This window comes from Moschus berezovskii, chromosome 24 (assembly GCF_049115385.1).
Source record: "Moschus berezovskii isolate FMDL1 chromosome 24, NW_MosBer_1.0, whole genome shotgun sequence".
NCBI classification, from domain to species: Eukaryota; Metazoa; Chordata; class Mammalia; order Artiodactyla; family Moschidae; genus Moschus; species Moschus berezovskii.
Window position 1 is genome coordinate 16,642,912 of NC_142483.1, and position 16,489 is coordinate 16,659,400.

The window sequence follows — 16,489 nt, forward strand, 5'->3', positions numbered from 1 at the left end:
AGCAGGCAGGCCGGCGGGGCGGGATTTCCCGCGCCATCGCGCGGCCGCTCGGCGCCCGGCGAGGGCGGCGGAGCCAGCGAGAGAGGGCGGGTCGGGGTCAGCTGCTGCAGGCGGGCGGGTGCGGGGAGCTGTGGGCGGCCGCCTCGTCTCTTGCCGCCGCCCTCTGTGTGCCACGATGCCGGGGATCGACAAGCTGCCCATCGAGGAGACGCTGGAGGACAGCCCACAGGTTAGGCGGCGGGAGGCGAGGGAAGGAGCGGGGCTGGCCGACTCCAGGCCTGGCGCCGCCGCGGCCGCAGGTGCCCGCCCTGGCCCAGGTGGGCGCCACCCACCAGTATCCCTGCCGGTCGCGGGCGGCGCCCGGAGCTGCCGAGGCCGGGCCGCCCTCCCGAGGCCCGCGTGGGCCTGCGTCGCTGGGCCGAGAGCCGCGCTCGGGGTCTGGGAGTCGGCGGGCGGCGACCGAACCGCCGCCGCCGTGGCTGGTGGGCCCGGCGGTCGCAGCGCGCGCGGGGCTCCCTTGTATTTGACAAAAGATGCTTTTTAATTGCCGTGATGTGCGGTGATAAATCCAAATCCTGAAATTTTCTTTTCGAAAACCTCTTCGGAGGAAATGCGGGAGGAGAAAAGACCCTGTAGACTTAATGATTTCTGATCAAGCTAGGGAAGGAAATCGACAGTTTTGGGGGGGTAAATACTGAAAGTCTCTCGATTAGCGCGTGCGGAAAGCCCTCGGCGAAGCCCGTCTCGGATCCCGGAGCCTCCCGGCCGAGTGTCGTGACCCTGAGTGCAGCCGCTGTCACTCGGGCCGTGCACGCCGAGAGGTGGACGGCGCCTTTGCGGCTCCACGACTGCTGCGCCCGGGTTGCAGACTTGGCTCTAGTAAACTCAACAAAATAAAAGCCCCGTGTTTTGTGCATTGGGGATGATGCTGGTGTGGTTGCTCTAGCTTTAGATAGTCTCTTCCTTAAGATAGGAAGACGTAACAGGGACTTATGTTTTCAGTACTGAAGAATGAAATCAGCTATGTTTAAAAAAAACATGCTGGTAGGGGCTGGAACTTGGGCTGGGAAACTTCATCCCTAGGCCTATCTTCTTGCACAGTAAGGGATTCGAGACGATGTTGCTGTTGGGCTATCACTTAGAATGAAGATAGTTTTCTGAAATGTTCATTTAGAACTACAGTTGCACATATTTCATGTGTCTTAATGGTTTAATATGACTCCAGAAGAACAGGAGGGAGAAGCTAGATCCCACTTTCCTGTATGACTTGTCTGCCATGGATATGGTGCCAGTTTTGACTGCCAAGTTGCAGTTGGGCTCTGATTGTAGAATTGATTGGGGTTTTTTTTCACGCCGAAAGTTATCTTCACAGGCCCGATCCCTGCTGGTAATGTACTTTTATCAGCCTATACTGACACAAAGAGAGACCCACTTCTTGGCTTATTTTGACTGCCAGAATAATAGCCAGTTCAAATATTTAATGACTTCTGTAGTATAAAGCTATAAGCTACATTTGTTTCAGATGTTTAGCAAAAATTTTGTGGGATGTATTGGTCAGGTACACTTTGTCATTTTACTTTTTTATAAGACTCAACAGACTGCCTTACCTTTCTTCTCTTACCTGACCTGGCTTTTATAGCTGCTCATAAAGACTGCTCAGAATGGGTTACACAGTGCCCTTAGCCATGACTTATGAGGAGGGTATAATCTGTTAACTAATTCCTTGAGTTTTTCACACAGTAAGTTTACAACTGAGCATTAGTTGTTTTTTTTTTTTCCTGTTTTTTACAAGCATGTGCCATATTAGTATTAATTTTTAATGAAATAGCCACATTGATAGTCTTTCAATTTCTAGAAGTAATAAATCTGAACTAGTTAATATTTATTTGGGAAAGTTAATTGGGACAACTGGGATTTAGAAAGGGAAAACATTGGGAAGCAATTCTAGGGGAAAACTTGTGGCAAGAATGAAAGCCCTGGATTTGGGATTTAGTCTATAACGATTTTAGTCTTTACTGCCAGTTGGTACCTTTTGCTTTACGGCAAGTCACTTAACTCTCTAAATTTCAGCTGTTATAGATAGTGAAGGTTTTAATCTTTGTACTTGATTATACAAATAATAGTTGTGTGCTTCAGAAAAATTAAAGATACAGAAAGCAGAGTTACCTGTCTAGCACTCAGAAGCAAACTCTGTTAATAGTTTGCTTTCTTTTTTGAAGGTTTTTTTCTTTCTCTTATACCTTTTAATGTGATTGAGATTCTATTGTGCATAATGATTTTTATTTGGCTTTAACTACACATCATAACTTAAGTATCATCACACATTATTACATACTGAATAAACAACTCAAAGGTTGCGTGTTTCCTTGACTAACTTAATATGGTTGTCCTGTTGTTGGATTTTTGTGGTTTTATATAGAGAGCTGAGATTAATGCTTTGGGACATAAATTTTTATTCTTATCTGTACTGTTTATCTAGCATCAGTTCAGTTCAGTTGCTCAGTCATGTTCCACTCTTTGCGACCCCATGGACTAAGCATGCCAGGCCTCCCTGCCCATCGCCAGCCAACTCCCGGGGTTTACTCAAACTCATGTCTATTGAGTCAGTGATGCCATCCAACCATCTCATCTTCTGTCATCCCCTTCTCCTCCCGCCTTCGTCTTTCCCAGCATCAGGGCCTTTTCAAGTGAGTCAGCTCTTCTCATCAGGTGGCCAAAGTATTGAGTGTCAGCTTCAACATTGGTCCTTCCAATGAACACCCAGGACTGATCTCCTTTAGGATGGACTGGTTGGATCTCCTTGCAGTCCAAGGGACTCTCAAGAGTCTTCTCCAACACCACAGTTCAAAAGCATCAATTCTTTGGCCCTCAGTTTTCTTCATAGTCCAGCTCTCACATCCATACATGACTACTGGAAAAAACATAGCCTTGACTAGACGAATCTTTGTTAGCAAAGTAATGTCTCTGCTTTTTAATATGCTGTCTAGGTTGGTCATAACTTTCCTTCCAAGGAGTAAGCGTCTTTTAATTTCATGGCTGCAATCACCATCTGCAGTGATTTTGGAGCCCAAAAAAAGAAAGTTTTCCACTGTTTCCCCATCTATTTGCCATGAAGTGATGGGACTGGATGCCATGATCTTAGTTTTCTGAATGTTGAACTTTAAGCCAACTTTTTCCACTCTCTTTTTTCACTTTCATCAAGAGGCTCTTTAGTTCTTTATTTCCTGCCATAAGGGTGGTGTCATCTGCATATCTGAGGTTATTAATAGTTCTCCCAGAAATCTTGATTCCAGCTTGTGCTTCATCTAGCCCAGTGTTGCTCATGATGTACTCTGCATATAAGTTAAATAAGCATGGTGACAATATATAGCCTTGACGTACTCCTTTCCCAATTTGGAACCAGTCTGTTGTTCCATGTCCAGTTCTAACTTGCTTTCTGACCTGTATACAGGTTTCTCAAGAGGCAGGTCAGGTGGTCTGGTATTCCTATCTCTTGAAGAATTTTCCACAGTTTATTGTGATCCACACAGTCAAAGGCTTTGGCATAGTCAGTAAAGCAGAAATAGATGTTTTTCTGGAACTCTCTTGCTTTTTTGATGATCCAGCAGATGTTGGCAATTTGATCTCTGGTTCCTCTGCCTTTTCTAAAACCAGCTTGAACATCTGGATGTTCACGGTTCACGTATTGTTGAAGCCTGGCTTGGAAAATTTTGAGCATTACTTTGGTAGCGTGTGAGATGAGTGGAATTGTTCAGTAGTTTGAGCATTCTTTGGAATTGCCTTTCTTTGGGACTGGAATGAAAACACCTTTTCCAGTCCTGTGGCCACTGCTGAGTTTTCCAAATTTGCTGGCATATTGAGTGCAGCACTTTCACAGCATCATCTTTTAGGATTTGAAATAGCTCTCCTGGAATTCCATGACCTCCACTAGCTCTGTTCATAATGATGCTTCCTAAGACCCACTTGACTTCACATTCCAGGATGTCTGGCTCTAGGTGAGTGATCAAACCATCGTGATTATTTGGGCTGTGAAGATCTTTTTTGTACAGTTCTGTGTATTCTTGCTACCTCTTCTTAATATCTTCTGCTTCTGTTAGGTCCATCCCATTTCTGTCCTTTATTGAGCCCATCTTTGCATGAAATGTTCCCTTGGTATCTCTAATTTTCTTGAAGAGATCTCTAGTCTTTCCCATTCTATTGTTTTCCTCTATTTCTTTGCATTGATCACTGATGAAGGCTTTCTTATCTCTCCTTACTATTCTTTGGAACTCTGCATTCAAATGGGTGTATCTTTCCTTTTCTCCTTTGCTTTTCGCTTCTCTTATTTTCTCAGCTATTTGTAAGCCCTCCTTAGAAAGCCATTTTGCTTTTTTGCATTTCTTTTTCTTGGGGATGGTCTTGATCCCTGTCTCCTGTACAATGTCATTGTACAGGATTTATCTAGCATAGAAAGGAGGAAAACTTTTAAAGCTCCTGATATAGATGTATTTATTAGATTATTTAATCCTAATCAAACGTGGCCTGCCAACTGCTATATAAAATAGAACTTGGAAGTTGAAGAACTACTCTGGATTACAGTTATTATTTTTAGTTTTGTTGTGTGTGCTAAGTTGCATCAGTCATCTCCAAGTCTTTGGACCCTATGGACTGTAGCCTGCCAGGCTTCTCTGTGCATGGATTCTCCAGGCAAGAATTCTAGAGTGGGCTGCCATGCCAGCTAGGGGTTCTTCCCAACCCAGGGATCAAACCTTGGTTTCTTATGTCTCCTGCATTGGCAGGCGGATTCTTTACCACTAGTGCCACCTGGGAAGCCCCTCTTTTTAGTTTTACTTTACAGTAACTATTAAAATAGAGGTGTATTTGCAAGTCCAAATCCAGATAATTGAACAAAAACATTTTTAGGTTTATCTTGCTCAAACTGTACCATTCTGCAAAAGATATCATTTGTTGAAGTAGGAAATCTGAAGCCTATACTAGATACCTTATCCATGTTTACCTATCGTTTTTAAGTCAGAAACTTTCTATTTAGTGAGAACAGATAATGATCTTTAAAAAATAATTGATTTTATGTGTAGATAAATATCAATGATTCATCCAAGCTAGAACTGGGAAGACAAACTCCAGTCCCAAATGAAGGCTTTTTTCTTTGGCATAATGTGAAATACTCATAGATTATGAGGTATACTTGTTTTGATTCACATTTTGATATCTCTTATATTGAGATGCCTCTTATACTTGATGTTGTTTGACTTGTAATTGCCTGCAAATGTACACACTTGGTTATTTCTCCTAGTGACATGGCTGCACCAAGTGCAACTTTTCAATGTTCAGCCAACAAATCAATTTAACAACCACTTGAAGGATTATCAGTCTTGTTTTTTGTCTGAAAATATTTCTTTGACAGCTGGTAAAATGAAGCAAGTGTTGCCATCAAAACTTGCTGACTGGATATCAATAGTTTGGAAGAAAATACTGGAGATAAAAGTGGAGTGCTTCTAAGAAATATTTGTCACCTGCTTGTGGCACAGGATAATACTGGATGTGAAAACATAGCTAGTGATGACTCTTATGTCAAAAAAATACAAGAGTTGAAATTATAGGGACTTCGTTGGTGGTACAGTGGTTAAGACTCTGTACTTTCAATGCAAGGAGCACAGGTTCAGTTCCTGGTCAGGGAAAGAAACTTGCAGCATGGTGCAGCCCCCCCCAAAAAAAGAGTTGAAATTTTAGAGTTGTATTAATTTAGGCAACTTGTGTTTTCTTTTTTTGTATTTATATGAGAGTTATATATAAAATTCTGCCAAAGATCTGTTCCCATGAATATAAAGTAAAAACTTCAAAACATAAGAAAATCTGAATTCATAGCTTAATTGCCAGCATTATTTTGTTTCTTATACATGTGTGCTCAGTTGTGTCCACCCTATGGACTGTGGCCCATCAGGCTCCTCTGTCCATGGAGTTCTCCAGGCAAGAATACTGGAGTAGGTTGCCATTTCCTACTTCAGGGGATCTTCCTGACCTCGGGATCGAACCTGGGTCTCCTGCATTGCAGGATTCTTTACTGTCTGAGCCACCATAAAACTGGTACAGCTCATAGTGGATGTCATCATAGATTCTATGAAATGATACCATATTGATTGCATTTGTGTAAGCTGCTAACTTTAAACAGTCATTATACAATTTTGAACTTGATATTATGAACTTAAAAACACAGGGAAGCTGTTTCAACTCTGTTTGAGGCTAAACATCTTTTTAAGTTTACTGCATGTTTTTGCATAATGTTTTATTCCTTGAATTAGAACGATCATTTTTGAAGATAAAAAGAAAACCTAAGTGGCAGATTTTTCTTAGGAATGGAACTACCTAAACAAGAGTTCATGACGTTTTCTTTTTTACATCTTAAAATAGCACTTGGGGAATGGGAGTAGGGCACCAAAGCTAAGGAAAAAAAAATCTGTCAGATTTAAATCTCTGAGGCATAGTTTGCTTTCTTGTCAGAGCGTATAAATTTTTTTCATTTTTAAATCTCTGGGGCATTGGGAAGTACAGGACTGAGAGAAACTGGATTCATATACTGGCATGATTTTGTGCTGCCTTTTTTTTTTTTTTTTAAATCATAGTGACTTAGCTGCTGCTTCTGAAAATAGGAAGCTAAGGAAGAAGTTGATTTTTAAGAACCAATTTCTAAGGCTAAGGTGTAAATTAACTAATTGTACAATAAAAGTAGACCCTGATGCTGGGAAAGATTGAAAGCAGGAGGAGAAAGGGACAACAGAGGATCAGATGGTTGGATGGTATCACCAACTCCATGAACATGAGTTTGGACAAGTTCAGGAAGTTGGTGATGGACAGGAAAGCCTGGCGTGCTGCAGTCCATGGGGTCGCAAAGAGTTGAACATGACTGAGCGACTGAACTGACTGACAATAAAAGTACAAAGTTGCTTTTTAGATTTTAAGCTGTAATTATCTCAATAATTGTTGAAATTTAATTCTTCGCCTGCCTATGGGGTATAAAAAGGTGATCATAGCTTGCCTTAATATGCTGTTTCCTTATCTCTAACAGTCTTAACATTTACTGACTGACAAGTTTTTACTCTGAAAGTGCAGGCAATTTTTACACGCCCATGCTCATTGTGGGGAAAAATAAAAGCCTAACAATATAGAAATGTATAAAAAAGAAGAAAAAGTAACCCCAAAGTCTGTACTCAAAACAAATCTTTTAGCATTTTATAGGCCATGTTGGGGATGGAAAGGGGCACTGTGGTATGATTTTGGATTGCAGTGGGGAAGGGTTTGATATCAGTACAACCAGAAGAGACTGGAAAGAGAGAAATAATCATACTAAATTATCCTGAGAAAGGATATTTAAAATATTTATACATGCAGTACTGTTCATTTAGTCTTATCTGAGTCTGTAGATTTAGTCTTAGTTTAATTGCAGACTTTCTAATTCATAAAAATATACCTTTGTTGCTCTTTCTAAGGATTGTGTAACATAGTTGGAAAATCTCTCTGTTTTAATGAAGTGAAATAGAGAATAAAGAACTCCAGCATCTTGGCATTTCTACCAAAAGAGAGAAGATAGATTAAAACTCAGAACTGTTAAGAGTTCTAGTATCTTATGATTTTTCCTTCCTTTAGGAGGGAAAAAAAGATTTCCACTTGATTTATATAATGGTTAACATAAACTTAATTGCTTTTATTTTATACAGACAAGGTCTTTACTGGGTGTATTTGAAGAAGATGCCACAGCTATTTCCAACTATATGAACCAGTTGTATCAGGCTATGCATCGGATTTATGATGCACAGGTAAAGAACTAAAGGCTGACTCAGTGCATTTATAAAATGAATCTTTAAACCCATGGGGATAGAAATAGTATGTCTCTTATTTACTGGTGTTTAGCCCTGTCTGTGTTGCAGAGTAATAAACATTTGTTGAATAGATGGATGAAGATTAAGTATTTTGTATTGCAGAGCTCACATTTCCATTACTAGTGTATAGCTTGTAGCACTACAAAAGTGATGAAACATCTGCTCCTCTTCCCCAAACACAGTAAGGACTTTCTTAGCGAAACTCATTGATAGTGATCTTTGCCTAAGATTTGACTGAAAACCCCATATTGTCTCCAGTATTTTCTCTAATCATGTTTTTAATCTTATGGGATACTTCCCCTTTTTGAGCAGAGGACTTGAAAGTAGCTAGCCTCTATCTAGTTAGAAGGTAATAAAGATCAGATATAGCTCCCAGGTATCAGAAGATGAATTTTAAAAGAAGGCAACTAGACTTTTTAGTTGAACAGACAACAGATTTGAGCCTGTGTTTATGCACCTTAATTATAAGCTTTAACAGCAACCTGGGCCCTATGATGAACTCTCTTTGGGATTAATTAAGAGCACCAGTTTCTTTTTTTTTCTCCTTAATTTCTCTTCTTTCTGAACTCAAATGTTCAGTAGGTAAAGTTACTGTGATAGTTATTTATTTTTCTTAGTGATAGGTCTCTCAAGAATTTGATTTCTGACTACATAGATTAATGTGTAAAAGAAAAACTACATTTGTCATTATACTCATCACTGAAAAAAGTCTTTAAAAAAAAGTATTACCTTCATATGGCTGTGTTGCTGTACTGTATGACTAGGTTGACCACATTTTGGTTGTACGTTATTAAATGCTTCATGGTCTAGTATCAGCATGTAGAGAACAGGGATAATCAGTCAACACTGTAGACTGTCTTTAAGATTTTGCTAAATAACATTATATACAGCTTACTTCTATCTTTAACTATTAGTTTTTATTAGCTGAAAAGAAAAAGCGCATGTCTGAAACACTGCTAAATTCCTTGATGGCGTCTATTTCATGGTTTGAGTCTCCCTTTAAAGTGCTTTAGTTGTAGTTCCCTTTCCAGTGATTTAAGAGAACATGTTGTACAGTACTTAAGCGATGAATAAAAGTGGCGTAGGTATCTTCAATTAAAACTTTTTTCTTTATCTGTACTATTGTGTTAATTTGAATGTTCATCTTTTCCAGAATGAATTAAGTGCAGCAACACACCTGACTTCAAAACTTTTAAAAGAATATGAAAAACAGGTACCGTATATGAAAGTTCTAAAAATATGATTTAAAATGTGTAGTGATACAGTATCTATATAAATAAACAGATTTTCTTTTCAGTAATTCTTAGCATTGTAGAACCCATAGAAGGTAATTTTGATATGCCATTGAAATTCATTATGCACTTATGTCTAATTTTAATGACTTTATGTTAGAGACAGAGGTTATCTGATTTGCCTCTTTTTTCAAATGAAGAAACTGAGGCTTGCTCGAGGTTACACAGCTGGCTAGCAGAGGAACTGGAGCTAATTTTAAATCTCTGAATTCCTAGTGTGGTGTGCATTCCTATATATCATGTTGATTGGTTACTTAGCAGACATTTTAATTAATGTGTACTAATTCTATGAATTACACTATTTTATAAAAATGATGTTTTTAGAGCTTATTCAAAATTTGTGAAGTTTTCTGAAGCTATTTAAAAATAGAGCATTGGACCTTTACTTCATCTCTGTTTCTCACTTTTCAGCGTTTTCCACTGGGAGGTGATGATGAAGTTATGAGTTCTACTTTGCAGCAATTTTCAAAAGTTATAGATGAGGTAAATGCTTACTTTATTTTGCTTGGATAAGTGATCTTATAATTAAGTTAAGTCAAGTTGTTTAGTATTTATTGGGAACTTTTATTATGATTTTTGTGAGTAAATCTCAGTTATTAAAGATTACTATTTAAAGAAGGACCTTGTTTCCAAATCTTGGTGACTGTTTTATAAAAATAACACTTTATATGTCTGACTAAAGCAAATTGTTTTCAAGGAATAAGTGTATAATTGTGCTCTCTTTACTCTCATGTAGCATTCAGACTTTCATTGTGTTGTTTGATGTAGGCAGGGAGAGAAGAGTTAAACTGTTAACTAGTCACAGGACTGCCAGGGAATTCCCTGCCTGTTTTTGAATTTGGGTTGTGTTTTAGTACTATATTTAGGAGTTCCTCATTCTAAAGAATACATGTCCCTTATCAGATACGTGACTGGTAAATATTTGCTGCTGTTCTGTGGGTTGTTTTTTGTGTTCTTGATAGTATCTTTTGATGCATGAAAGTTAATTCTGATGAAGTCCAGTTTCTATTTTCTTTGGTTGCTTGTGCTTTTGTGTCATTGCTAAATCCAAGGTTATCACACGTTTTCTTCTGAGCGTTTTAAATGGAATTTTTTTGACTGTTACAAAATTATGTGATATTAGTGTTCCCTTATGTAAATGTTATCAGCATCTTTTTTTTTTTTTAACTGCCCTTCCACTGCAGGGCAAGTGGGATCTTAGTTCCCCAACCAGGGATCAAACCTGTGACCCCTGTAGTGGAAGTGCAGACTCTAAACTGCTGGATGCCATAGAACTCCCTGTATCAACACTTTCTTACTAGATTTTGTGTAATTTCCATAATGCTGGTTGATTGTCTCTTTTTAGTTATTTGGGTTTTTTGATCTTTCTTTTACCAGCTTAGCTCTTGTCATGCGGTACTTTCAACGCAGCTTGCTGATGCCATGATGTTCCCCATTACCCAGTTTAAAGAAAGAGATCTGAAAGGTATTGAACTAAGCTTATGTTTACTTTCATTAGCTGTCAGAAGATCACTGCTTATAAAATGGGTATTACTGTACACCTTATCCATTTCTGACTGTAGCAAGTGTAACTTTTACTTCAGTTGTTAAACATTTATAGGGGCTCCTGCTAGATGTTAAGCTATATTCTGAGGAGTACTGATATGAGTAAGATGCCACTTCTCTTGAAAAAGCTCAGAGAAGGACATGGGTAAACATAATTATGGTACTCTGTCTCTTGTAATTTGGGATGAGCATGGTGCTGTGAAGGCTGGCTCAGAGGAGGGTATCAGGAAGGCTTCACCATAGATGTGACATGAGCATTGAACAATGAAGAAGAATTTGCCAAGAGAAGAGAGTCATTGTTTTATTAGAGGGACCAGAAAGCACAAAGTTATGGGTTGTAGAAATACATGGCTTGCTTTGAGAAATTCAGTGTGGCTGCAATGTTGGTTGTGTTGAGGCATGGTGGGAGACACCTCTGGAAATAGATTAGATCATGCTAAAGATGTTGGACTTGAGCTTATAAGTAAAGAGAAGACAATGGAGGTCTTTAAGAAGTGGACCTATTTTAACTTTTTGGAGGATGGATTTGATGCTAGGAGAATGGACGTGGAAGTTGCGAGAATGCAGTGAGGTGTGACCAAGGCCTCAGCTAGGACAGTGGCATAGGAGATGAGCCATGTGGGTGGGTTGGAGTGATGGGAGATCTGGCCCATCTAACACCTCGTGTCTCAGTAGCTTGGGGTGGGTTTTTTCCCCCATTTCGTATTATCAGGTGATAAAATGAGAGCTTTATAGACTTAGCTTTGCTTTCTTACAATTTACAATCTCAGACAGTCATACAGACTTACCTACACAATACGTAGATAGAATAAAAAGTATTGACCTTATGTATCAGTGATGATAAAGTATTTAATGATACATGGAATAAAGACAGATGTATTTTAGAGATGGAATTAAAATGTCTTAGTAATCTTCAAGAATAATCTTTTCCAAGGTCAAGAAACAAGACTTCTTTTCTCAGTCTAAGGGGACTGAATATCAAAATCTTGTCAATAAAATGTTTCTCATTCAGCATTTGAACTTATTAGAGTCAATATCAGAAGATCAGTAAGTTGGATTCTGGTACTCAATCAGGATATTTATTTATTTAAGAATTTGCAGTAGTTTTAAAATTTATTTTTCTGTCATTTTATAATTTGTGGCAAGTACAATTTCTGGTGGTGTAACAGTTGCTAATGAAAGTAAATGTTCCCTAGGGCTAGTTGAAACCAGGTGACTTTTTCACTTTAAATGTTGAAGTTTGAAATATTACTTGGAGCTTTAATTGTAGCTTAAATTTCTAAATATAATTTAAGATAGTTCATAAATATGCTAAACTTAAATTATTCTTGAACTTTTCCAGAAATATTGACATTAAAGGAAGTGTTTCAGATTGCTAGTAATGGTAAGCTCTGATTACTTTGTACAGTTATTTCTTGCAATGATGCAAATGATGCATTTCTTTATCAACACAAACCTGTAGCCAGATTTTATGTAATAATCAAAAAGAAATGACTCTAATTAAAAACTTAAGTGAATGTTATTTAAGTCTGTTGTTATTTAAGTTGCACTGTTTGTCCTAGAAGAAAAATTTTAAAGGAAGTTAAACCTTGTAGTTTGTTACCTTCATGATACTTGAGAAGGTGGTATATATTTTTCCTTCCTTATTTTCCTGTATATTTCAAATTTTCTTTAATGAGTATTTGCTGTTTTTGTACTAAAAATACTTGAAAAAACCTTTTATTAGACTACTGTTTCCTTGAAATTAAATGTTTTTTACCAATTTAATAAATAGAAACATACTTTAGGGCGTTTCTATGTGGCTGTGAGGAACATAAGGGTTCATTGATCACATAATAGAGAATTCTTATTTTGCTTCAGTATATCTGTTGAAAGATGCACATGTGAAACCCATTAGAGTGCTTATAAGTTTTGCAAAGTATTATTGCAGTGTTGTTAATAGTCATTTCTGTTTTCCAGATCATGATGCTGCGATTAACAGATATAGCAGATTGTCCAAAAAAAGAGAAAATGACAAGGTTTGGTACATATTACTCATTCAGTATCACAGTTAATGGGCTTCCCTGGTGGTTCAGTGGTTAAGAACCTGTGTGCCAATGCAGGAGATCTTGGGTTCAATCCCTGGGTCAGAAAGATCCCCCGAGAAGGAAATGGCAACCCACTCTGTTATTCTTGCCTGGGAAATCCCATGGACAGAGGAGCCTGGTGGGCTACAGTCCATGGGATCACAAAGAGTTAGACACAACTTAGTAACTAAACAACAACAACAAATTGCAATTAACAACTGTTTCATTAGATGGTCTACTTTTTCCGGTTTAAAAATGGTTGCCAGCAGTAACTTCATGCATTTTGCTGTATTACCCTTAGTTTATTCTTTCCTGCAGTTATTTTAGAACCTTTCTGTTGACTGTTAATTATCAGATAATTAATAGTTGTCTTTTTAAACAAAATATTTTTCTGTTGATAGAACTTTATAAGTAAACATAACTATTCCAAAAGTGTAATTGATGCCCAAGTGTAACATCGCACCCTTTCTCATTGTATTTTGATCACATTGCATTTGTTTTGTTATATATATGTATTCAAAAGTGTGTTCTGAGATACTGTGGTGGAAACGTTGAACTTACATACTTAACTGAATGAAATTCTGCCATGAGGACCTCCTCCTTTACAGAGAATATGTATGTTAGGTGCAGATGGATGGATGGATCGATAGATGAGTAGGCCTCCACTAGGTATTTGTGAGTGAGGTAGTCTCTGTTCCTGGGAATTGTATCTGCAGCCTCACCTGCTATCTGCTGGTAGGGCCACAGTGACCATTTGTGGGAATCCACAGTTGGGTACAATTGACAGTGTAGCAGCCACTGTGACATAGAAAGGGGGTAGTTCTCTCACAAAATCAGTACACAGGCTTACTTTCTTTGACTACTCAGTTTGGTACAGATAGTAATAAAATATGTACATTTTAAGATCTACATTCGTTTGTTATTTTGACACAAAGAAGTAATTAAAGACTCTGAGGATGAATTTTATTTTACATTGCCTCTGGCTGTTATAGGTAATTTTTATTCCACTAATTTACTTGAAAAATTTGTTGAGCATCTACTACATGTTGGTGACTATGGGGAGACACTGTGAACAGGCTCCTCTTCTGTCTTCCGTGAGTGGGTAATCCACATTTATTAAAGGCTTCCTGTATGAAGGCATGCGGCTAGAGCAGCTGCCAGAGTACAGGGATTAATGGCAAGCCACTCCAGTACTCTTGCCTAGAAAATCCCATGGATGGAGGAGCCTGGTAGGCTGCAGTCCGTGGGGTCGCTAAGGGTCGGACACGACTGAGCGACTTCACTTTTCACTTTCACACATTGGAGAAGGAAATGGCAACCCACTCCAGTGTTCTTGCCTGGAGAATCCCAGGGACGGGGGAGCCTGGTGGGCTTCCGTCTATGGGGTCACACAGAGTCGGACACGACTGAGGTGACTTAGCAGCAGTAGCAGCAAATGCAGTAAAGAAGTCTTAACAAAATGCTGGGAGAGCACAGACAGGGCAGCATATCTTTTGATTGGTAAATTGGGAAAGGTTAAACTTTTAGGAGGTGCCATCTGCACTCTAGATGAGCAGATATCAGGGTTTGGGATTAAGGGAGAGGGCATTTCTGGAAGAAAAACAGCCTCTGCAGAATCACATGGTAGAGTCTGGAGAGTGTAAAAGTTAAGAGCACTGACTGGAGTCACACTGCTTGGGGACTAATCTCAGCTCTGTGGCTTATTTGCCTGAGGTCATACACTGGTTAGTTAATTTCCCTCTCAAAAAACTCAGTAGTGGTGAAGATGAAAGAGAATGCATACAGATTACCTGGCTTTCATCAATTATTATTATTTCTTGCAATCATTATGATAATGGAAGTTGGTGATGGACAGGGGGGCCTGGCGTGCTGTGGTTCATGGGGTCGCGGAGAGTCGGACACGACTGAGCGACTGAACTGAACTGAACTGAACTGAATCATTTTAGTGCAGTTGGAGCACAGAATGTGTCGGGGGGAGGTATGACTAAACAGCAAGAAAGTAGTAGTTTGGGGCCACGTTACTATGCTAATGACTGAAATAGGTGTTATCGAGAGTAACAGCATGCAATCGTGTTAACAGAATTAATATACTAATGGAAGTATGAAGGGAACAAGACTAGAGGGAATCCAATGAAAAGGTACTAAAATAGTTTGCAAAGGTATTATAAGAGCCTCAGATAAGGTTGCTACTGAAAGTGGAGAGGAAGGAATACTTTTCAGAGATACTTTATAAGTAGAATTGACAAGACTTATGGTAGGAGGAGGAATAAAAAATGAGTCCTAAAATTCTTGGATGATGGGATGGATGCAGGAAAAATTAGGAGAGCTAAGTAGAGGAGCAAGTGTTGTAGGGAGCATACTGTCTTCAGTTGTGTTTTCAGCACACACACACACACATAAAGAACCCCTCTGAAGATCTGCTTCCTCTGACAACTGGGAGAATGAGGGGCAGGAGGTAAAAGCTGGGGAGTCATTGGTGTATTGGAATATTCTTGGTACTTGATTTGGTATTCTAAGGAAAGCAGGAAAAGAGAAGAGACAATGTATTATGTAACAGGTGCTCAATGAGTATTTGTCATCTGCGTACAACAAGGGACATGGTTTAAGTGTGGGCGAAGGAAAACAAATATAAGAAAAGAGGCACAGTCGGGAGAGAACCAGAGAACTAGGAGAATGGTATGCTGTGAACTCAAAAGGTCACAGATTAATGGCTAAGCTAAAACCAGACTGTTGTTTGCTTTTCCTCCAGGCTTTAGTTCAGTCACTATACCATTCTCAGTTATTTGCAGAATTCTTTTAATGTGCATTTTAAAAAGAAAGTGGTTGATAGTAAAACAGGAAAGCTATCTTATCCAATATTCTGCAGGATTTTTATCTCAGAAAATAAGAAAGCTATGTACAGTTGCTGGCAATGCACTTTTTTCCTTGGATAGTCTCTTCCCCTTAGCTACCACTAAAGGTAACTTAAATAAATAATTGTATTTTTAATCTTTTCACTCAAAGGTGAAGTATGAAGTAACAGAAGATGTCTACACTTCCAGAAAAAAACAACACCAGACCATGATGCATTATTTTTGTGCATTAAATACTCTTCAGTACAAAAAGAAAATAGCATTGTTAGAACCTCTACTTGGGTATATGCAAGCTCAGGTGAATACTGTACTGTGTTTTGGTTTGTAACTGTCCTAAGAACTTTCAAGTTTGATTTTTATGTTAAATGTAAAGATACTGCAAACGAGGGTCAGAATACTCATTTTTGTCTGTTCTCAAAGCATTTTTTAAAATGTCGTCAGTGTGCTACGTTAAGGAAGTTAGAGAGAAGGGTTTTCCTTGCAAATGAAGATGTCAGATATTTTAGGGTAAATTAAACACACTTGGATTTAGACCTTGTCCATCTCAGTTGAGGACAGGGAACAGAAAGCTAAAGGAACTCCGGAGCTACTCCAATTCTCAAGCTTCCAGTCACTCTTGTTTTATAATAAATCTGAAAGAGAATGGACATGCTTGTTTGTCTCATGTTCCTTGCATACCTCCAGAGTTAAATTGGATAAACTCCAAAGTATTCCAAGAGTTGTACATCAGGAAGGAGGCTAGAAAATTAAGTTTGAGTAACAAGACAAAATGGCAGTGCCCTAAAAGGAAGAGTTTATGAAATTTGAATATTCCTTTGAAAATGAATGTTTATTATTCCTCTGATATAAAACTTACTTAT

General features: G+C 38.7%; 1 protein-coding gene across 1 annotated transcript in view; it reads left to right on the forward strand.

Annotated features, from left to right (window-relative positions):
* The first annotated feature begins 60 nt into the window (after positions 1-60).
* The window catches only part of APPL1 (adaptor protein, phosphotyrosine interacting with PH domain and leucine zipper 1), a 33,867-nt gene continuing 17,438 nt past the window's right edge, over positions 61-16,489 (forward strand). Inside the window, exons 1-8 of the mRNA XM_055414124.2 lie at positions 61-229; positions 7,713-7,811; positions 9,028-9,087; positions 9,578-9,649; positions 10,544-10,631; positions 12,054-12,095; positions 12,671-12,729; positions 15,781-15,927. Coding sequence (XP_055270099.1) covers positions 176-229; positions 7,713-7,811; positions 9,028-9,087; positions 9,578-9,649; positions 10,544-10,631; positions 12,054-12,095; positions 12,671-12,729; positions 15,781-15,927 — 621 coding nt within the window. The 5' untranslated portion in view covers positions 61-175. The remainder of the gene's footprint in view (positions 230-7,712; positions 7,812-9,027; positions 9,088-9,577; positions 9,650-10,543; positions 10,632-12,053; positions 12,096-12,670; positions 12,730-15,780; positions 15,928-16,489) is intronic.